General features: G+C 42.0%; 1 protein-coding gene across 4 annotated transcripts in view; it reads right to left on the bottom strand.

Annotated features, from left to right (window-relative positions):
• The window catches only part of LOC115224764 (mitofusin-2), a 54,908-nt gene extending 31,411 nt beyond the window's left edge, over positions 1-23,497 (bottom strand). For 3 of the 4 annotated variants that reach the window (XM_036513761.1, XM_029795666.2, XM_029795667.2), the window contains exons 1-6: positions 23,213-23,496; positions 7,623-7,833; positions 5,818-5,947; positions 2,942-3,104; positions 2,038-2,159; positions 681-789 (exon numbers count right to left, since the gene is read on the bottom strand). In XM_036513761.1, the coding sequence (XP_036369654.1) occupies positions 681-789; positions 2,038-2,159; positions 2,942-3,104; positions 5,818-5,947; positions 7,623-7,812 (714 nt within the window). In that variant the 5' untranslated portion in view covers positions 7,813-7,833; positions 23,213-23,496. Of the gene's footprint in view, positions 1-680; positions 790-2,037; positions 2,160-2,941; positions 3,105-5,817; positions 5,948-7,622; positions 7,834-23,212 lie in introns of all 4 variants that reach the window. The other variant, XM_036513762.1, reaches the window with a different exon arrangement.
• Positions 23,498-24,453: the final 956 nt, after the last annotated feature.

Genomic DNA, 24,453 nt, shown 5'->3' with positions numbered 1-24,453 from the left:
TACATGATGGTATAACAAGACAGAGTATTGGTGTGAGAGTTGAGAGTAGAAGCAGCAGTTTAGCCCCTGGTCTGCCGTGATCCAGCTGAGACATGATCAAAGAGGCATTCCAGTTGTGATATTCCTGTCTTTATGGATATCTTATCTAAGACAACATTGTACAAGATGTCTAGCTTTTTTTTTAATATGGTAGTATGCGATTTTGAGGAAATTTGGCTGCTATTTCTAGCGAAGTCAACTGATCACGTAGAGGACCCCTTGATGACTCTTCTTCTGAGAGTAGGTGAGGGAGGAGCAGTGGTGACAAGAATCAGGAGTAGCAGGGTGAGATATAAAGGACTGAGTAGTGATGTGGGAGGTGACAATAGTGAGGAGTGGCAGAGAGAGAGAGAGGGGGATAGGGTGAAAAGTAGCAGGATGAGAGACAAGATAGGGAAAAGTGGTAAGATGGGAGGAGATACTGGCGAGGAGTATTAGGGTGAGAGACAAGATAGAGAGAAGTAGTAATGTGGGAGGTGACAAGAATCAGAAGCAGTAGGATGTGAAAGTAGGGAGGAGTGGTAATGTGGGAGGTGACAACAGGGAGGAGTGGCAAAGTGGGAGACAAAGCATAGAGAAGTGATAAGACAGGAGGAGACAATGATGAGGAGTAATGATTGACAGAAAGGGAGGGTACTTACAGTTTGCATTAGGGTTGATTCAGCATTGGCAACCAGAACAAAGACATCTGCATCCAAGCAGTGGGCATCAATCCAGTTGTCAAGATCAGGGGACACATCAATACCAGGGCTGATAGAGAGAAATTGAACACACACATCAATAAACGATCACCATTACCATTGTCATTTAACATATTGGCTCTGCCGTGCTGTCATGGGTTGCATGTGACGTTTTGAGGTTTGGCTGCTATATTTTAGCTACCCCTTATGACATGCAAGGATGCAGTATTTATCAGAGGGGAGCTGGCAGAAACGTTAGCACGCCAGGCGAAATGCATAGCCGTATTTCATCTGCCGTTACGTTGTGAGTTCAAATTCCGCCGAGGTCGACTTTGCCTTTCATCCTTTCAGGGTCGATAAATTAAGTACCAGTTACGCATTGGGGTCGATGTAATCAACTTAATACCTATGTCTGTCCTTGTTTGTCCCCTCTATGTTTAGCCCCTTGTGGGTAATAAAGAAATAGGTATTTATCGGAGTGTATCCCTGTTTAAAAAAATTGTGACACGCTGTCTGTGTGGGAAGAGACACGGCTGTGTGGTCAAGCAGCTCGTTGTGCAACCATATGGTTTCAAGTTCAGTCTCACTGCACAGCACAGTGGGCAAGTGTCTTCTACGATAGCCCAGGGCCAACCAATGAATTGTGAGGGATATTTGGTGGGCAAACACGGACACACAAACATATACACACACATTGCCAGCCTCGCCTCTGTGCCGGTGGTATGTAAAAAGCACCCACTACACTCATGGAGTGGTTGGCATCAGGAAGGGAATCCAACCGTAGAAACATTGCCAGATCAGACTGGGCCTGGTGCAGCCTTCTGGCTTCCCAGACCCCAGTTGCACCGTCCAACCCATGCCAGCATGGAAAGCGGACACTAAACGATGATGATGATGATATATATGATGGGCTTCTTTCAGCTTATGTCTACCAAATCCACTCACAAGGCTTTGGTCAGCCCGAGGCTATAGTAGAAGACACTTGTCCAAGGTGCCACGCAGTGGGACTGAACCCGGAACCATGAGGTCGGTAAGCAAGCTACTTACCACACAGCCACTCCTACACCTATTTATAAATAAATATATACGTAATGTTATAGTCAGTGTTCAGCCAATTTTTGTTGGCATTCTTGTCACAACTTTTCTACTAATTTTTCCATATTTCACAATGTTTTCTAGTGTCACAGACAACAATCCCAGAATGGAAAGATTCCTCACACCACACACACAGAAAATGGAAGAAACCCTGGCACCAAACATAGAGAAACGGCAGGACTTCCTGCACCCCATATACAAAAAGTTGCGTTCTTTCTCTTACCTGTCAACTAGAATTACATCTTCTTTGAGCAGGCGGCACTTGTCTTTTGGCCAAAGGATCCGAATGCATGCGTTCGAATCAAGCTTCAAGTTGCTGAGGGCGTGGGCCAATTGTTTGATATCCTAAGGAGAGAAAGAGAGAGAGAGAGAGTAAAGTAACCACTGAGAACCTCCAAAATATGATCTTGTGAACCTGTTTTATTTATAGCATAACAAAAAGACTCAATGATGTAAAATAGTTGGAGAAAATGAAAAAGAGAGAGAGGGAGGGAGGGAGAAACAGGAGTGAGAGAGAGGAGTGGAAGAGTGAGCAGGTGTGGAGTGAAAGAGAAAAAGGGGAGAGTGAGAGAGAGAGAGAGCAGAAGAGAGACAGTGAGACAGAAAGTGAGTAACAGAAGGAGCAAGTGAGTGAGAGAAAGCGGGAGCGAGTGAGTGAGTGAGTGAGTGTGAGAAAGTGGGAGTGAGTGACAGTGAGTGAGAGAAAGCGGGAGCGAGTGAGTGACTGAGTGAGTGAGAGTGGGAGCGAGTGAGTGAGTGTGAGAAAGCAGGAGCGAGTGAGTGAGTGAGAGAAAGCGGGAGTGAGTGAGTGAGTGAGAGAAAGCGGGAGTGAGTGAGTGAGAGAAAGCGGGAGTGAGTGAGTGAGAGAAAGCGGGAGCGAGTGAGTGAGTGAGAGTGGGAGCGAGTGAGAGAAAGCGGGAGTGAGTGAGAGAAAGCGGGAGTGAGTGAGTGAGAGAAAGTGGGGGACGAGTGAGTGAGAGAGCGGGAACGAGTGAGAAAGAGGGAGCGAGCGAGCGAGAGAGAGAGAGAGAGAGAGAGAGAGATGTAATATGAAAGAAAGAGAAAGCAAGTGTAAGAAAGAGACAGAGGAAGACGAAGAAAGAGAGGCAGGCAGTGTATAGACTTACATTGATACTCTTGGGCGTGTCTGAGTCGGCAGTGAGTAAGACAGCCTCGTTGGAGTCAGACCCTTCGACCTGGAGGAAACAATTTGTGGTGTGCCCTATACCACTTGGCAGTATCTTGTCCCTCAACATAGCATTTATCACAGTACTTTTACCGTTTGATGTCCTGGCACAGAAGAAATACAACATTAGCAACAACACACCATTAAGTACTATAATAATTTGTTATACAAGTACCAGTCATATCAGGGGGTTGATAAGTAACTGACTAAACTCCCTCACCACCGTCCACCAAAAAATATTTTTAGTAACCTGATAGGTACAGGCATAGCTGTGGTCTCAAGCTCATATTCAGGGTGTCCCAGAAGTTGCGCACCACCCTGGTTCTTTAAAAGAATACACCCTTATTGATTTTAAAAACACTTTATTGAAATTAATTGTAACAAATGATCGAATTGAGCACCCTCTACAATAAAACATGCCGAGAAAATCTATATATATAAAACTCTAGTTGTGTGAGTGTCTGTCCCCTTCGATTTAGATTCCTAACTACTCCCACATTTTGCGGTGCAGTTTAACCAAATTCGGGTATCTTATAGTCGTGATTCATATCGAGCCCGTCTGGCTATTAGCGCGTGTCTACGATGAGTCTACGATTTTAAAAATAATTTAACATCATTTTTTATTCCATTTTAATGCATAATTTTTCGTGTGTCAATGGCGGCGGAGTTGGCGTCCATGGTCACACCTGCACCTGTTTGCTTCTCCCCCTTCTTCCCTCCCTCGTGAAGCTGTGGGGAAGGGAGTGTAAGGAAACCAACGTCGTAAAGCGTTGTCAAGGAGACCAGCATTCTTTTAGAACAACGACTTCATGGCTTGAAGACACCAAAACAGAAATGGCTAAGAAAGCCCGAATTGGCATCTATAAAGGAAGTAACTCTCTAAAAATGCTTATATAGTTATTTCCCTTACAAACCCGAGCAACGCCGGGCGATACTGCTAGTATATAGTAAAATAAAATGCTTTAATTATTTTAAATGAAAACCAGAATGGGACACCCTGTATAATGTCCCTAATTATGATTAGTGTACACACACACACACACACACACGGATGAAAGACAACGAGGGAGCTTCTTCAGGGTTGTTTGATTGCTAGAAATAGCAGTTCCCCCACCACAAATTGTTTGTCATCATTTTAAGTAATGGAAGGATATATTAGATAGGTGCAGTCATGGCTGTGTGGTTGAGAAGCTTGCTTCCAATCATGTGATCATGGGTTCAATCCTACTGCATGGCACCTTGGGTAAATGTCTCTTAACTACTAATGCTCCAGGCCAACCAAAGCCTTGCAAGAGGATTTGATAAACGGAAACTGAAAGAAGCCTGTCATGTGTGTGTGTGTGACACTCTGTAAAGTGATTTGTATTAGGAAGAGCAGCATGAGTATCTTTCTACATTGCACCAGAATGGGCGCTTTTCTGTGGCCCCAGTGAGGGTCAGAACCCTGGTGTACAAAACCCCAGGTGGTATTTCGATGGGTCCCTTTACGATAGTTCAAATCTCACCGAGATTAACTTCACATTTCAACCCTTTGGTAGAGTATCATCATTATCGTTTAACATGCTCTTTCCATGCTGGCATGGGTCGGATGGTTTGACAGGAGCCTGTACCTGACTTCTGTGTTGGTTTTGGCATGGATGCCCTTCCTAACACAAACTGCTCCACTGAGTGGACTGAGAGCTTTTATGCGTCACAAGCACAGATGAGGTCAGTTTTGGCAAGGTTTTTACAGTGGGATGCCCTTCCAAGTGCAACCACTTTACAATATGGACTGGATGCTTTTTACATGACATCAGCCTAGGCAGGGTCATCAAGTAACTTGCAAAACAAAAATCCTTTGAGAGAGGAGGGGACACTGGAGGAGGTGACCTTTTGCCAGATGATGAAAGGTTATAGTGAGACAAAGAGACAGAAACGGGTGTTTTGCTGTAGAGGGGGTACAAGGCTAGCCGGCATGAGGTTGATAAAAGAAATCTCCATCATGCACCTGGAAAGATCTTATCCAGGATCCAGACCCAGACAAGGTTTTCTATCCTTTAACCCTTTAGTATTTAAACCGGCCATATCTGACCAAAATAGTTAATCTGTTTTATGTTCAAACTGACCAGATCCAGGCTCTCACACCTACCCTACAATGTTATTCTACATTAAGTAATTACACCATCAAGATCTTGAAGATATGAGATAATGCATGATTAATTCAAATCAATGGGAATCAATAAGCATTATGTTTGATTGAATAATCTGAACACTAAAGGGTTAAGTAGACATTAAAACAATGATGATGATAGGTGCAGGAGTGGCTGTGTGGTAAGTAGTTTGCTAACCAACCACATGGTTCCGGGTTCAGTCCCACTGCGTGGCATCTTGGGCAAGTGTCTTCTGCTATAGCCCCGGGCCGACCAATGCCTTGTGAGTGGATTTGGTAGACGGAAACTGAAAGAAGCCTGTCGTATATATGTATATATATGTATGTGTGTGTGTGTGTGTTTGTGTTTGTCCCCCTAGCATTGCTTGACAACCGATGCTGGTGTGCTTATGTCCCCGTTACTTAGCGGTTCGGCAAAAGAGACCGATAGAATAAGTACTAAAGGCGGTGCTCCAGCATGGCCGCAGTCAAATGACTGAAACAAGTAAAAGAGTAAAGAGATAGTGATGAAGACAGAGACAGGAGACGATGTTTGTCCCAGATGCTGAAAGAACGACTAAAGTAAAGATGATGGTTGGAACACCTCTGATCATAATATTGTCCGGTCAGAATGAAATCTAGGGCCAAACAGCAACCGCCATATATACGTACAAAACAGACCGACTTACCGACCAAAAAAGACCACTTTCATGTGATCCCTGGATAACACTTCTACAATTCCATCCACTTTCTGTTTGAATCCTTTCACTCTTTCTGCATAATCATCTGTTACGAGATCTTGAGCAACTTTCAAGGTTTCTGAAAATAATATGTGACATATATGAGAAAGAGAGAAAGAGAGAGAGAATGGGGGAACGGGTGTGTGTGTGTGTATGTGTGTGCACTAGTCTTGACATCATGTGAAGATTGTAATCTAGCATCGCTGTTACAGAAATTTTGATACATTCTTAGATCACTTTAACCCCTTTGATACCATATTTTCGCTGAAATACACTGCTTTATTTTAATTAATCTTGAAAATAATGACATAATCAGGAAAATAAATTTGTTGTTATTAAGTTGGTGGTTGGAACCTAAATTAACAAGAAAATTTAATGACTGGTTTTAATTTAGTTCACTCTCCAACCTTTTAGCATTGAGTTTGTCATATGTGATACTTATTATCTGCATTATTTTGAATCAATCAGACCTAATCCCATAGCTTTGAGATTTCAATGATGCGATTGTGAGAGGCCAGAGCTGGCTGGTCTGAACACAAGATGGGTAGAATATTTGAGCAGATTACTCAGTCAAATGTATTATTTAGTTCCATTGTTTTGAATTAATCAGGTATTATCTCAAAGCTTTGAGATTTCAATGATGTGATTGTGAGAGACCAGAGCTGGCTGGCCTGAACACAAGATGGGTAGAATATTTGAGCTGGATGGGTTGAATATTTGAGCAGATTACTCTGTCAAATGTATTATTTATTCACACTGTTTTGAATTAATCAGGTATTATCTCAAAGCTTTGAGATTTTGATGATGTGATTGTGAGAGACCAGAGCTGGCTGGCCTGAACACAAGATGGGTAGAATATTTGAGCTGGATGGGTTGAATATTTGAGCAGATTACTCTGTCAAATGTATTATTTATTCACATCGTTTTGAATTAATCAGGTATTATCTCAAAGCTTTGAGATTTCAATGATGTGATTGTGAGAGACCAGAGCTGGCTGGCCTGAACACAAGATGGGTAGAATATTTGAGCAGATTACTGTCAAATGTATTATTTATTCACACTGTTTTGAATTAATCAGGTATTATCTCAAAGCTTTGAGATTTTGATGATGTGATTGTGAGAGGCCAGAGCTGGCTGGTCTGAACACAAGATGGGTAGAATATTTGAAATGGGTAGAATATTTGAGCAGATTACTCTGTCAAATGTATTGTTTATTCACACTGTTTTGAATTAATCAGGTGTTATCTCAAAGCTTTGAGACTTCAATGATGTGATTGTGAGAGACCAGAGCTGGCTGGTCTGACCATAAAACAGGTAAAATACTTGGGGATGATGTGGTCAGCTGGGGTACAAATATATGAAGCCCAACATATCCATCGTGACTACCCATCTGATAAGGGTACACCACGCACATGCATCACAACTATATATGCATGACAGTGATCTATCAATATAAACACATGACCTTGCATGTGGGGCCCCAGTTAGAATTTTCTTCAGGTCAAGCAGCCCATGTTTTCATCGTTACTGTATTTATTTTATTCAATTTTAGAAAAACTGAAGCAGACCCTTGACATTTCCAGAGTGTATTGAACCTTATTTTGTACTTTGACTTTTGTTCCACCCTTGTAGATTAATTATGTCCCTGACAACATGGTTTCAGAAACACTTTTGATTATAAGTCTTCTGGGCTACTCTGGACCAGGTCTGACTCATGGGTGGGGAAGAAGATGAAGAAATGAAATGATAAATACCTTGAACAAAGGTGTCACATTCATAAATGTACTCCCCGATCTCTCTGAAGATGTCATTGATGCGTTTCTTGGCCTGGCCAAAAAGTTTCAGTGGGGAGGGGGCTGAGGAGTGTCCGTTGCCGAGGTTACGGGAATCGTGTTTGTCACTTAGGTTCAACATGTCCAGTCTTCCCAGCAAACGTCCTGACATGTTCAGCTCACAGGTTTTTACCTGACGGGACAAAAACAAAACAAAAACATAAATTGCAATAAATTTAACAACAAAATATACAAACAACCATTGTTTTTAATATAGGACCAAAAACCAACTATTTTGAGAAGCGAGGGTTGACCCCCCCCCAAAAAAAAGAGGGGGATGATAAAGATGTAGTCCTGATACAGGATGATCTCTAGGGGTTATCAAGGAACCCTACTGTTCAAGATCTCCCTGAGCACCAAGGGCAAGTGCACTCCCCAATTTCCTTTCTCTGACTCACAGGTTTACCTTTAGAGAGGTACCACCCACTCTTGACATTTTTGCAACTTTCAATAAACTCACTTGAGCACAGCACTTTCCTCTCCACCCTCAATTTCCTTTCCAAGTGAAACTCGAAGAAAACAATGAAACCCCTACCAAAGAGGAATGTATCTGTCCTCATGCCTTCCAGCCTTGTCCACCAGAGAACCACTTTTGTCACAGCCACCAGGCAAAGGTAAACTGCATTGCTTGCCCTATTAAAGGCAGGTAGTAGGGTAATCACCACTATGGACCTGGCCAATAGACAGATCTGTCTCACACATGAGCAGCTGTTTGACATAACCCCATAAGTCAGCAATAATAATAATAATAATCCCTTCTACTTTAGGCACAAGGCCTGAAATTCTTTAGGGGAGGGAGCTAGTTGATTACATCAACCCCCAATACTTGACAGGTATGTGATGGACAAAATGCTGCTAAGTATTTCGTCCAGTGTGGTAACAATTCAGCCAGCTTGCAGCTTTAATAATAATAGTAATTCTAATTTTGGCACATACACATGCATAGATAGACATACATGCACACACACATTAAATATAATTTTTAATACCCTTTCATACAGAAATCAAAGAGACAGCCTGCAGTCACTGATCACTACTATTGTGATGCCTACTGCAGCAGTTGTTGGTGGTGAAGGCAAGGTGTCCTGATACAGAAATGTGACATTTGGGGAAATGCCAAGGTCAAACAGATGCCCTGTCAACCAGAAGGACAGAGAGAGAAAGAAAGAAAGAGATGTATGAAGTGAGACAGAAGTGGTGTCATGGGAGGGAGATGTGCATTGAGAAATAGCAGCCAAATCTTACCACTTTTATTGCTATTTATTATATAAAAATATACAGATCAATTTGTGTTGCAAGATTCCTGATGTTAAATTGTGTGTTGAAACTGATATTGTTGTATTTCAGGATCCTCTTTTACTTGCTTCAGTCATTTGACAGTGGCCATGCTGGAGCACCACCTTTAGTCGAGCAAATCAACCCCCAGGACTTATTCTTTGTAAGCCTAGTACTTATTCTATCGGTCTCTTTTGCCGAACTGCTAAGCTATGGGGACATAAACACACCAGCATTGGTTGTCAAGCGATGTTGGGGTGACAAACATAGACACACAAGCTACTTACCACACAGCCATTCCACTATTTTTTTTTTGCCAAATAAACACACGCACTATATATAGTGTGTGTGTAACTTCAGAACTATCCCAGGTATATGTGTATGAATGTGTGTATAAATGTATATGTATTATGTGAAACTACAGTACTATCCAAGATTGTGTGTGTGTGTGTGGGGGGGGGGGTGTTTGTGATTATCGCATGAGTGTATCATACAAACACTACTACAGATGTGTGTGCAATGGATAAGTGTTTGTGTAACTGTGGAATGAGGTATGTGTGTGTATATGCATTATGTAACTGTAGTAGTATCCAAAATGTGTGTGTCTGTGTGTGTGTGTAACAATACTCCCTTTGAAGACTTATGAGCGGTACTGTAATAGAGGTTTGGGATGTTGGTGTAACAGTGGCAGCACCAATATGCTAGAATTTTGAGCAGCACTGTATTTGGGTCACACCTGAGATTTCTTACAGGTAAGCTATTGATAATGAGAGCTAATAATAGAATATATGTCAGCATGAGAGAGAAGGGGAAGGGAGAGAGAGTGCGTGTGTGTGTGTGTGTGTGTATGCCGTGTTACATATGAATGAGAAGAGCTGTGTGAAGAAGTGTCACTCCCTAACAGTGGAGGGAACCCGTGGAAGAGGTAGACCCACGAAGACATGGGATAAGGTAGTGAAGCATGACTGTCGAATGTTGGGTCTTACAGAGGCAATGATGAAAGACCGAGACCTCTGGAGATATGCTGTGATTATTGAGAAGACCCGGCAAGTAAAGTGAGGTCACAGCCGTAGCCTATACCAGTGTCACATAACCAGCCCATTTTAAAAGTACCTTTGAATCGTCAGGTGACACGCTGTGCTTGAGGAGACCTATTGGGTCAAGTAAAATCAAAATCAAAAATCAAATCATAATCAAATGGAAATTGTAGTTGTGGCTGATGCAAGTGCCACCTGATTGGCTCCCTCATGCTGGTGGCACATAAAAAGCACCATCCGAACATGCCCAATGCCAGTGCCACATAAAAAGCACCCACTACACTCAGAGTGGTTGGCATTAGGAAGGACATCCAGCTGTAGAAATTGTGCCAGATCAGATTGGAGCCTGATGCAGCCATCTGGTTCGCCAGTCAAGCCGTCCAGCCCATGCCAGCATGGAAAACAGACGTTAAATGATGATGATATATATATATATATATAATGTATAAAAATTTATACATGGAGAGAAGACCACCATGTGGACTTCTTACATGCTGAAAAGGGCAGTCAAAACCCAAAGCACGAAAAGAAAGATTCTTCTTTAAGGCATGTTATAGAAATATTTATGTCTTCTGACTTTTATTACACATGCTGACCACTAGTAGAAAATACTTTTTTAAAAATAATTTTTACCCTGTGTGTGTGTGTGTCACAGGTATGGTCATGTGGATAAGAAGTTTGCTTCTAAACCACATGCTTCTGGGAAAGTGCTTGGACTGACCAAAGCCTTGTGAGTGTATTGGTAGATGGAAACTGAAAGAAGCCCATCATATATGTGTGTGTGTGTGTGTGTGTGTCCCATTGTTCCCTTGCCCTTGCATCACATGATAGTAGTAAACAAGTGTCATTATCAAACAAAAGATTGTTTCCAGTCTTCTGTGGAAGCATGTCCGTCCATGGGGGAGACATTACCTCACTTGGAAAGAAGGTGAGAGTTGGTGACAGGAAGCGCATCCTGCTGTAGAACATCTGACTTAATGCATTCCGCCTGATCTATGAACATTATGACGATGCTTACGTCTTCTTTACACGTAATTAACCTGTTGCTGATACCAAATTAAATTTACCCTGTCCCCTCTTTGTTACCTTGCATGGGGGAGGGAGGTATTGGTAAGGAGTTGAATCCCACAAGAAAACATTTAGCATTATGTGCCTTCTTGTTGTTGTTGTCATCATCATCATTTAGCCCCAGGTTAGTTCTGGTCCACCAGACCTAGCTATGATTAAAGATGATTCACCTGTAATCATCCTGTTTATTTATTCTGGCACAGCCACTGTAAATCTAGTGTAGAACTTAAAGGGAAAATCAGAGAGAGAAAGAGGGTGTGACTACATCAAGACACACACACATGTATGAATATATATCCATGTATGATATACCCTCTCTTTCGGAGAAGCACTGAGCAGCTATATGCACACACACACGGCAGTAACTTCCGCCTACCGAATTCAATCACAAAGCATCGGTCGACTCGGGGCTATAGCAGAAGACACGTGCCCAAAGTGCCACGCAGTGGGACTGAACCCGAAACCATGTAGCTAGGAAGCAAGCCCCCTAACCACACAGCCATGCCCGCGCCTACACGTATTCTTTTACTCTTTTACTTGTTTCAGTCATTTGACTGCGGCCATGCTGGAGCACCGCCTTTAGTCGAGCCGGGACTTATTCTTTGTAAGCCCAGTACTTATTCTATCGGTCTATTTTGCTGAACCGCTAAGTGACGGGGACGTAAACACACCAGCAATGCTAGGGGGACAACCACAGACACACAAACACATATATATATATACATATATACGACAGGCTTCTTTCAGTTTCCGTCTACCAAATCCACTCACAAGGCATTGGTCGGTCCAGGTCTATAGCAGAAGACACTTGCCCAAGATGCCACGCAGTGGGACTGAACCTGGAACCATGTGGTTGGTTAGCAAGCTACTTACCACACAGCCACTCCTGCGTGTATGTAGATAATTATCTATCTGTAATCACATTTATATATCACTGGCACTCAGCCAGTTATGATGGCGAAGGTCCCAGTTGATCCGATCAACAAAACAACCAGCTTGTGAAATTAACATGCGAGTGGCTGAGTACTCCACAGACACTTGTACTCTTTTAACATAGTTCTCGGGGAGATTCAGCTTGACACAGAATGTGACAAGGCTGGCCCCCATTGTATTACAGGTACCACTCCCATTTTCGCCAGCTGAGTGAATCGGAGGAACACGAAATGGAATGACTTGCTCAAGGACACAAAGCATCGCTGGAATTGAACCCATTACTTTACAGTTGCAGGCTGGATACCCTAACCACTGAGTCACATACCTTTTTATGTATGTATAATCTCCACCTGCCTACTTGTAAATCTATTTATCCTTTTTCCATGATAAGATGGCTTTTATACTTTACATTATCGAGCGATTACTGTTTCAATCTCATTCTGAGATTTAATTATGCTTACTGTTCGTTTTTTGACATCAGTGGCAGACGCCACTAGAAAAACTTATATCTATTTCCAAAGAAGCCTTCACTTTCATCGCGACCTGGTGGTTACCGCCCGTTGACGAGGGACAACAATCCCGAAACTAGTTTGAGCGTATCCCTCAGGCTTGCGAGGAAGGGATGGCCTCCCTTTGCAAATACTCCAAGGACGCTGATATTGTGTCTAAAGCCAGCTAGAGACGAAGATCTCTTGGGGCTATAAAGCTACAGTAACAACCCCCCTCCCCAATGTGGTTAGCCATGATAAGATGGCTTCTATACTTTACATAATCTATACATCTACTTACAACTACCCATCCATTCATGTGTGTGATAGTAGTAGTAGTGGTGATAGTAGTAGAAGTAGTAGTGGTGGTGGTAGTAGTGGTAGTGGTGGTGGTAGTAGTAGTGATGGTAGTAGTAGTGGTGGTGGTAGTAGTGGTAGTGGTGGTGGTAGTAGTAGTGATGGTAGTAGTAGTGGTAGTAGTATTAGTAGTGGTGGTGGTAGTAGTAGTGGTGGTAGTAGTAGTGGTAGTAGTAGTATTAGTAGATACTGTAATACTAAATTTAGGACCACAATCGGAAAGGGAGATTACCAAATTTGAGTTGAGACGCAGATTGTGGAATTCATGTGAGTCTTATTTTACACACACAAACAGATGGCTGCTGGCTGGGAAACTATAGCATATTTGAAATATCTGTGCATGCATGCATGTGTGTGTGTGGTGTGTGTGTCTATAGATATGTGCATGTGAGACTTTGTTCCAGCACGTGTGTGTGTGTGGGTGGGTGGGTTTGCACGGGTAATGAACAGTAGCTAGGACAAAGAACAGTGGTCTGTCACCCCCCCCGCCCTCGACCTCATGCACACACACACACACACAACTATTTTGAATAGGTCATACTTAACAGATTAACGACCATCTGTTAGTGATTGTGTGTTTGTGATGTGTGTATATGTGTGTGTGTGCACGAGTGTAAGTGGCGATATATGCGCATGTGTGGAGATGTATGTGCGTGTGCCTGGAGATGTATGCACATGTGTGTGTGTGTTTGTGTGTATGCATGTGTGTGTGCACATGAAGATGTATATGTGTGTCTTTATGTAGTCCCACCCTCTTTCTCTCACGGACTTTTCTTTTCAAGTTCTACAGTTGTTATGCCAGAATAAACAAACATGATGATCATAGTCGAATCATCTTTAATCATAGCTAGGTCTGCTGGACCGGTACTAACCTGGGGCTAAATGCTGACAACAACAACATACATAGGGCTAAATGTTTGCTTATGGGATCATCATCATCATCATAGTTCGACCGTGGTCGGGACAATGGAATTTACTATGTTACGCCAGACTTCACGGTCCATCATAGCATTACGGAGGTCCTGTTGCTGGATGCCTGTATCCCTGGAGATTACATCAGGGTAGGAGAGTGTGCGCCCTCTGGTATTGCCCCGCTCCTTACACTGCCGAACCCCCCAATTAACAGATACACAAAATATGAAAGACAACCATCAACCCAAAACCCCACAAAAACAAAGACGAGCACATATGGGATACACCACCTTACCAATACCTCCCCAAGGTAACAAGGAGGGGACGGGGTAAATTTGGTTTGATATTAGCAACAGGTTAATTACCTGTAAAGAAAATATAATCAACATCGTCATAATGTCCATGGGTCAGGGGGGGGGATTCCCTGATGCAGACTTTCCACAGCTGGATGTGCTTCCTGTCACCAACCTTTACCTTGTTTCTAAGCAAGGTGATATTCCCCCCATGGACAGGTATGCCTCCATGGAAGATTGGAAATGAAGGACACCTTTTGTTTGACAGTGATACTTGTTCACAACAAACGCAAGAACTCTCACTCACAAGACGAGACTCCACCCCTCTCGTTCACACACACGCAGAGGAGCAGGTAAGGATATGTGATTAACACATTTGCTTCCCAACCACATGGTTCCGGGCTCAGTCCCACTGCATGGCACCTTGGGCAAGTGTCTTCTACCATAGCCTCAGACCGACCAAAGCCTTGTGAGTTGATTTGGTAGACAGAAACTGAAAGAAGCCCATCCCGGTCATTCAATATGCGACCGCGTGTGTATCATTGGTGATTTTCTTTCTCCGTCTTCCCTTCCTTTTTCTACGTTTCTGATGAAGAGCTCCGCTCGAAAGGTTCAATCCTCCTTCTTTCTTTCCTTTCCTGAGCGTCCAATAACACTACACTTGTTCCACGTCCTCACGTTGTTGTGTTTTCTCTTTGTGTTTTCATGTTTGGATTATCTATATATATATATTATATATATATATATATATATATATATATGAATGAATATGTGTTTATTTGTTCCCCACCATCACTTGACAATGAGTTTGGTTAATTTATACCCCACCCAATAACCTAGTGTTTTGGCAAAAGTGGTCACTAGATTAAGTACAAGACTTTAAAAAATAAGTACTGGGGTTGATTTGTTCAACTAAGCAGCCATCAAAGCGGTGCCCCAGCATGGCCATGATCCAGTGACTGAAATAAGTAAAAAGAGATTTAAAAAATGCATATGTCTGCCTATCATGGAAGCTCCTCTTACAGACTTGGCTAACAGACCACATAGTAATTCAGTATAGAGGAGTGTTATGTAGTGCCCATGCAGTTGAAATCCAAGGAACTCGATAAAATTATTTCATTTTATCAACCAAATACACTCACAAGGCTTTGGTCAATTCAAGACTATAATGTAAGACATTTGCCTAAGGTGCCACACAGTGGGACAGAAACCAAAACCATGTGTTTGGGAACAAAATTCTTAACCACATAGCCATGTCTGCACCTGTAGACTAAACATCCCACCATCAATAAAGGTTTATTAAAAATATCTAAGAATGAATCAATATATTGAATTTGAAAAGAAATACAAAACAGAAAAAAAAAAACATTTCAATAAATTAAAGAAATCCAGCATACGTCTAAGACACTGAGTTGTTGCATTGGTTCAAAGAATGGCAGAACAAATTACTTTTGGATGAGGAAATCTTTTCAGCTCAATTTTCTTACAAGACAAAAGTATGGAATCGGTTGTTCCTCCTTCCAGGAGATCAATAGAACAGAAACATCACCAAGATGGAGGTATGGCTGAGAAGTTTGCTTTCCCACCACATGGTTCCAACTTTAGTCCCACAGCGTGGCATCTTGGGGGAAGTGCCTTTTACTGTAACCCTGGGCCAACCAAATCCTTGTGAATGGATTTGGTAGATAGAAACTGAAAGTACATGCACACACACACACATACAAACTCAGTTGTTTGCCTCATTGGCTACTGTCAAAGCATCCAACCCATGCCAGCATGGAAAAGAGATATTAAACATTGATAAAAACGATTATATATGTATCATCATCATTTAGTGTCTGCTTTCCATGTTGGCATGGGTTGAATGGTTTGACTGGAGCTAGTAAGTCGGAGAGCTGCACCAGGCTGGTTTGGCATAGTTTCTATGGCTGGATGCTCTTCCTCACTTTAATTATTCTACAGAGTGTACTGGGTGACTTTTAATATGTCACCAGCATGGGTGCCTCCCACGTAACACTGGCACGGGTGCCTCTCAAGCGTCACCGGCACGGGTGCCCCTCACGTGTCACTGGCACCTCTCACACGTCTCCGGCAGGGGTGCCTCTCATGCATCACCGGCAGGGGTGCCTCTCACATGTCACCGGCAGGGGTGCCTCTCACACGTCACCGGCAGGGGTGCCTCTCACACATCATCGGCAGGGGTGCCTCTCACATGTCACCGGCACGGGTGCCTCCCACGTTTCACCGGCACCTCCCACACGTCACTGGCAGGGGTGCCTCTCACGTGTCACTAGCTACGTCTATAATTTCACTTAGCTTGACATGACTTTCAAGCACAACAAATTGCCAGAAGCCTTGGTCACTTGTCACCACTTCTGTGAGACGCAACATCTGGAGATCATGCATGTATGGGTATGTGTGTATTTGTGTCTCCAAATCCTGGCATCATGTGATATTTACCAACACCTATCACAGCCACACAAGCAGCGGAATATGTTTTTCCGTTTTCAATGAAAGTAGGTTAGGCTATCGGGAAATAAGGAAGGTTTATGGACAGGAAAGTCATCTGATTGTAAAAAGCCTACCTAAATAAATTACATTTGAGCCATAAAAAAAAAAACATTCGAGCGAGGTCATTGCCAGTGCCGCAGATCTGGCCCTTGTACCGGTGGCACGTAAAAGCACCCACTACACTCTCGGAGTGGTTGGCATTAGGAAGGGCATTCAGCTGCAGAAACTCTGCCAGATCAGACTTGAGCCTGGCGCAGCCATCTGGCTCGCCAGTCCTAATTCAAATTGTCCAACCCATACCAGCATGGACAGTGGACATTAAACGATGATGATGATGTAGACGACAATTACTTAATCACATAAAAAGGAGTCGGAGTCGGAGCTAGCAGAATTGTTAGCATGCCAGGCGAAATGCTTAGTGGTACTTTATCTGCTGTTACATTCTAAGTTCAAACTCCACCACAGTCAACTTTGCTTTTCATCCTTTGTACCAGTTATCATCATCATCATCGTTTAACGTCCGTTCTCCATGCTAGCATGGGTTGGACGGTTCGACCGGGGATCTGGGAAGCCAGAAGGCTGCACCAGGCTCCAGTCTTATCTGGCAATGTTTCTACAGCTGGATGCCCTTCCTAATGCCAACCACTCCGTGAGTGTAGTGGGTGCTTTTTACGTGCCAGGCGAGGCTGGCAACGGCCACGGTCGGATTGGTGTATTTTACGTGCCACCGGCACGGAAGCCAGTCAAAACGGCGCTGGCATCGGCCACGAGTCGGATAGTGCTTTTTACGTACCACCAGACCAGGGATCCTGGCTGGTTCAATTATCGTCGTCGATAAATTAAGTACCAGTTACGCACTGGGGTCGATGTAATCGACTTAATCCCTTTGTCTGTCCTTGTTTGTCCCCTCTGTGTTTAGACCCCTGTGGGCAATAAAGAAATAAGAAACTGAAAAATGCTCAGGCACAGGAGCGGCCATGTGGTCAGAAATATGTATATATGGTAAGAAGCTTGCTTCCCAACCACATGGTTTCAGGTTCAGTCCCACTGCATGGCACCTTGGGCAAAGGTCTTCTACTACAGCCTTGTGTCAGCCAAAGCCTTGTAAGTTGATTTGGTAGATGGAAACTGAAAGAAGCCTGTCGCATGTATATAAATGTGTGTGGGTCTGTGTTTGTCCCTCACCACCACTTGACAACTGGTACTTGTGTGTTTACATGTCCCTATAACTTAGCAGTTGGGTAAAAAGAGACAGATAGAATAAGTACTAAGAACACGCACACGTGTGTGTGTGTGTGTGTATCCTTGTCTTGACAATGTGATGGCTGTGAATGAACATCACTGTCATACAAGTGATGCTCTTTGTTTCCACTTCTCCACGAAAAAAACATGACTATAGACGCAGGAGTGGCTGTGTGGTAAGTAGCTTGCTTACCAACCACATAGTTCTGGGTTCAGTCCCACTGAGTGACACCTTGGGCAAGCGTCTTCTACTATAGCCTCGGGCCGACCAAAACCATGTTAGTGGATTTGGTAGACGGAAACTGAAAGAAGACGGTTTGTTGCTTTCACAGTGTTTCAGCTGTGTATGTTCCAGCCTTCTTCAGGTGTCTTGTGATTCACTTTAGAGCCTTGCTTGTGACTGAACTCAGAACCACTAGGTGACTGCACTACATTAACCAATGCCTTCATTACTACACTATGCCAGTAAGCAGTGACAGTGAATTTTTAAGGTTTATAACCCTCCACTAATGTCTTGTGTTGGCTCCGTACCAATTGGGGACGAAATTCCACTCCTTAATTCTACTACTGCCTGCTACTAGCCATTGTCCACCACACACACACACCTTTTTTACCATTCCTTCTTTGATTCAGCTCTCTTGTTTTTAAAAAACATTTTCCTCCATTTTTACCACTTCCGTCTTTTTAGTATGTGACCTCGTGAATACTACCTGCAATTTTTTTTTCCTCTGTCCTCCCGTCTCGGGATCTTTCTTTCTCCTATGTTTCCGACGAAGAGCTCCGCTCGAAACGTCAAATCCTCCTTCTTCCCTTCTTTCCTGAACATCCAATAATACTTTATTTGTTCCACATCCTTGCGTTGTTGTCTTTTTGTTTGGATTAACTTTATATTAGCTGGACTGGTATCTTATCTTGATTGTTGCTTTCACTACATTTCGGCTGTTGTATGCGCTAGCGTTCTTCGGGTGACCAGTGTAGAAGGATGGAGCCTACAACAGCTATAACATAATAAAAGCAACAATCAAGACAAGGATACAAGTCTGACTAATATAAACAATATAGACGCAGGAGTGACTGTGTGGTAAGTAGCTTGCTTACCAACCACATGGTTCCGGGTTCAGTCCCACTGCGTGGCATCTTGGGCAAGTGTCTTCTGCTATAGCCTCGGGCCGACCAAAGCCTTGTGAGTGGATTTGGTAGACGGAAACTGAAAGAAGCCTGTCGTATATATGTGTATATATATGTATGTATGTGTATATGTTTGTTCCCCCCCCCATCATCGTTTGACAACCGATGCTGGTGTGCTTACGTCCCCGTCACTTAGCGGTTCGGCAAAAAGAGACCGATAGAATAAGTACTGGGCTTACAAAGAATAAGTCCCGGGGTCGATTTGCTCGACTAAAGGTGGTGCTCCAGCATGGCCACAGTCAAATGACTGAAACAAGTAAAAGAGATTCATTACGACTGAATATAATACAAGGATAGTCTTTGTTGGGAGATCCTTAATCACATGACCGTTGTAAAAGGGACTGACCTGGTAGTGTAAACAACATCACCAATACCCATTTCTTTACTACCACAAAGGGCTAAACACAGAGGGGACAAACAAGGACAGACGGATTAAGTTGATTAGATTGACTCCAGTGCGTATCTGGTACTTATTTAATCGAACCCGAAAGAATGAAAGGCAAAGTCGACCTCGGTGGAATTTGAACTCGGAACATAATGACAGACGAAAATCCTATTTCTTTACTACCCACAAGGGGCTCAACACAGAGGGGACAAACAAGGACAAACGGATTAAGTCGATTAGATTGACTCCAGTGCGTAACTGGTACTTATTTAATCGAACCCGAAAGGATGAAAGGCAAAGTCGACTTCGGCGGAATTTGAACTCAGAACGTAATAGCAGATGAAATACTGCAAATCATTTCGTCCGGCCTGCAATACCCCTAACTGTTACACATCACATTTATTAGATATATGACACCACCACCAGCATTGCAGTCACTGTTTTGGTGTGTGTCCTTTTCTAAGCTTGCATGGGTCAGGCAGGGTTCACTGAAGCAGATTTTCTATAACTGGATGCCCTTCTCATGTCTAACTCTCATCATTTCCTATCGTGGTAATATTTCCTGTCAGTCTATTGAACATTGGAACTGTCAGGAGATGACTTCACATGGAGGACTGCAAACAAATGATGCTGTTTGCATAAACAGTGAACACTTGGTTAAACAATCAGCTTATACGAGGGGGGTGGGGCACTGAAAAGTTCCTGGCTTTAGGTAAAAGAAAATACAGGAGGATCAATCAATTATAATTTTATTCAACACATTCCCCTCTCAGATTCACACACTTAGTAAGTGGTCCTTCAGTTTTTCTAAGCCCCGTAAAAGAACTCTGAATTCAGGATTCCAACCTGGTCCTTTGTGGTACCTTAAAGCCAGGAACTTTTCAATACCCCTTCATACTTGTCAAGACTATAGGAATAAACATCTAGTTATGCACACATATACAACATGATCATCACCATCATTTTAACATCCACTTTTCTATGCCTGCATGGGTCAGGAGGAATTTGTTGAGGAAGATTTTCTATGGCTGAATGCCCTTCCTTTTGTCAACTATCACCTGTTTCCAAGTAAAGTAATATTTCCCACAGGGACAGACATGCTTTGCGATATCTCAAGCCAGGGAGAGAGTAACACATACGACAGGGCTTCTTTCAGTTTCCATCTACCAAATCCACTCACAAGGTTTTGGTTGGCCTAGGAATATAATAGAAGATACTTGCCCAAGGTATTATCAAGCACGTCAGCTAGATTATACCTGTAATTCGAAAAGGTATAGCTTTGTCATACACACAATATCAGGCTGATCCTGTTTGAGAATAACGTTGAGGGATACACGTGACTGTGGAATACTCAGGCACTTATACACCAATTCAACAACCGATTCCTCATCGCCAAAGATCTATATAATTATTTTATTACGTGTGGGTGAACCAGCTTCGTGTAATCTGTCTATAATTAGAAGGCAGCGATCTGGCCGAATCGGACAAAATGCTTAGTGGAATTTCTTCCGGTTTTGACTTTGCCTTCCATCCTTTATCAGAAGCGATAAAAATAAATACCAGTCATGCAGCATGGTTGATGTTAACGACAAATACGAAGGTGGGGCCTCCCAGTATGACTGCACGCCAATGTATACCAGTACAAGAATAAAAGCAAACACACACATACATACATATAAATAAATATAGTTCAAATTTACAGAAAATAAAAGACAGGTGAAGGAACAACAAGGGTTGTAAAGAATGGAAAAGTTTTTGACATTTCGAGCGTACGATATATAAAAATTCCGAAAGCTTGGTTTGTGTGTGCAGGGGTGTGACTGTCGTCCAGCCCCACCTAGATACATACATATATATATATATATACCAAATTTTCCTTCATAACTTTTAGGAAAATCCAAAAGAAAGGCACACTAAGTTTTAGAGTGGTAAAGAATTTAGTTGTTTTTTTTTCTACTCTAGGCACAAGGCCCGAAATTTTTAAGGAGGGGGCCAGTCGATTAGATTGGCACCGGCACGCAACGGGTACTTAATTTATCGACCCCGAAAGGATGAAAGGCAAAGTTGACCTCGGCAGAATTCGAAATAAGAACGTAAAAACAAACGAAATAGATAAACCAACATAGTTATGGCTGGCTGGTCTATGAGGTTACCCAGGGTTTCACGTCCATAAAGCGCGACCCTAATGGCCAGTGATGTGTGTGTGATAAAAGAATGTAGTTTCGGGGCCATGTGGTTCCGGGTTCCATCCCAATACGAAGCACTTTGAACCATCGTGTAGACCAATACCTAGCGACTAAGATTTAGCACACGGGCAATGCAAAGAAAGCCGTTATGCATATGTATGCATATATAAATATGTGTAAGCATTTTATATATATATATATATATATATATATATATATATATATATATATATACATACATGTATGTTAATTGTGTGTTGGTGTTATGACCTTGTGGTATTTAAAGGGACATAACTCAAAAAAGTAGACTTGGTCGATTCGATGGAGCAGGAGATCGGGAGACTGACTATCGCATTAAATATGATGATAGTGGGTCGATATAACTGGAGAAACCCCTCTTAAATGCAGTGTACCCTTGTGGTCATAGTAACGTTATAAAAAAAAAGGCTCACACACAATATACGTGTATTGTGTGTGTGTGTGTGTATATATATATATAAATGTATGTATGGGTGTTGATAATGAAACCTTTGCTACAGTTTAAATTGATTTTGTACATTATGACACTGAAGGAAAACTTTTTTTTAGATCACGTGCAAATATATAACTTACATGTATAGATTTGAGTGTAATTTACACGCTGTATATACATACATACACAAATGATAGGTAGATTGATAGATAGATAGAGAGATAGGTTGATTGATTGATAGACAGATAGATAGATAGATGTGTGCGTTCAATGTCATAGGGAGAGGATGGGGAGAGAAGTAGCGGTGATGAAAGTGAGAGAGAAAGAAAGATAATGACATCAGAGGGAAGGAGGCGAAAAAAGCGAACGAAAGGTAGTTTTAAATAAAATATAAACACGTTATTTACATATATATATATATATATATATATATATATATATATATATATATATATATATGGTGTGTGTGTGTGTGTGTGTTTATGTGTGTGAGAGAGAACTAAATGAGAACAAATTAGACAGAAGAGGTAATAAACAGAAAGAGGCGGTAGGGTTAGAGTGATATACGGAAGAACGATAGGGAAGAGAATGATGGTAATTATATAAGTATATCTAACTATATATTTATGTATATATATATATATATATTTATGTATATATATATATATATATATATATATGTATGTATATATATATGTGTGTGTACGTACGTATATATACCTGTGCATGTATATGTATGTATATTGTATATATTACATGTGCATGAATATGTATATTATACATGTGTATATATGTATATATATGTGTGTGTATATATGTATGTGTATATGTGTGTGTATAATGTGTGTATATATGTGTGTGTATATGTATGTATATGTGTGTGTATATATGTATGTATATATGTGTGTGTATATATGTATGTATAATATAGTGTGTGTATATATATATATATAATATATCTATATAATATATATTATATATATATATATGTATGTGTATATATCAATGTATATATATATTTGTGTATAAACCTGAGTTATAATATGGTATATACAGTTAAAGGGAAAAAAGAATTGCGGATTTGCAACAGGTTGATAGCGTTCGGTACAATAAGACGGGATGGCCACGGCCAGGGTTGTATGTATTATAATAAGGTAGAGGTTACCTGCTTCTTGTTGAATGAAGCCAGAGAGAGAGAGAGGGTCTGGCTTGCTGCTATATACCCTCGAGAAGGGCAGCCCTCTCAAGCTTGTCCGTCCGTCGACGAGATGGTCAATGAATGGATAGGTTGCGGTGTGGTGTACAACAACGACAACAACAATACGAAGAGGAAGACGGAAGCCCGGCGTGGTAGGACAATGACGAGGACATATGAATGACAGAGCAAGCCATATTGCTTCTCGTCGATATAACGAGAGTTCCGGCGAGACGCAGTAGCAGCAGTACGAGGATTGGCAGCGGGAGGCCGCCGCCGCCGCCTCGGCCGCAGCAGCAGCGGCGGCGAGAGCAACGCGCTCGCATTGGCAGCACTGTAAAAGTGCAACTTGCGGGGTCAGATGCACACGGAGTCTCGGGAACAACACTTGGATAAGACAGACACACGCAGAAGAATCTCTCTCTCTCTCTCTCTTTTTATCTTTTGGAACGGTGGAACTCGAAGCAGATAAAGCTATAAATAATAGCGTGGAAATTTTGGGTTGAACAAAAAAAAAAAAACTCTGGATAGAAAGAGTCGAAGGATTTCCGGACGGCTGCAGTGCACACACACACACACACACGTACACACGTAGATATATGTGTGTGTATATATATATATACCGGAGTAAACACATAAATGTGCTTTATTCAAAAGCGGCAGAAATTCAACAAAACCTGTTACTCCGACGAACGGGAACGTGAAACTCTGTGTAACAGGTTTTGTTGAATTTCTGCTGCTTTTAAATAAAGTATATATATATATATAAATATATTATCTCTCTCTCTCTCTCTCTCTCTCTATCTATCTATCTTCTCTCTCTCTCTCTCTCTATATATATATATATATAATATGTATATACACACATATATGCCAGATACACACATATTTACACACACTCACATACACACCTATATATGCCAGATATACATATATTTACACACATACTCATACACACATATGCCAGATACACACATATTTACACACACACATATACACACATATATGCCAGATACACACATATATTTACACACACATATGCCTGATACACACATATATTTACACACACATATGCCTGATACACACATATATTTACACACACACACACACATATATGCCATATACACATATCAGTCTTCTATGCCCTGCTCAGTGATATGTCGAATGGTTTAACAGGATCCAGCAATCTGCAGAGCTGCTCCATCCTTTTG

Source organism: Octopus sinensis, linkage group LG26 (assembly GCF_006345805.1).
Source record: "Octopus sinensis linkage group LG26, ASM634580v1, whole genome shotgun sequence".
Taxonomy (NCBI): domain Eukaryota; kingdom Metazoa; phylum Mollusca; class Cephalopoda; order Octopoda; family Octopodidae; genus Octopus; species Octopus sinensis.
This window is presented reverse-complemented; position numbering and strand designations above follow the sequence as displayed.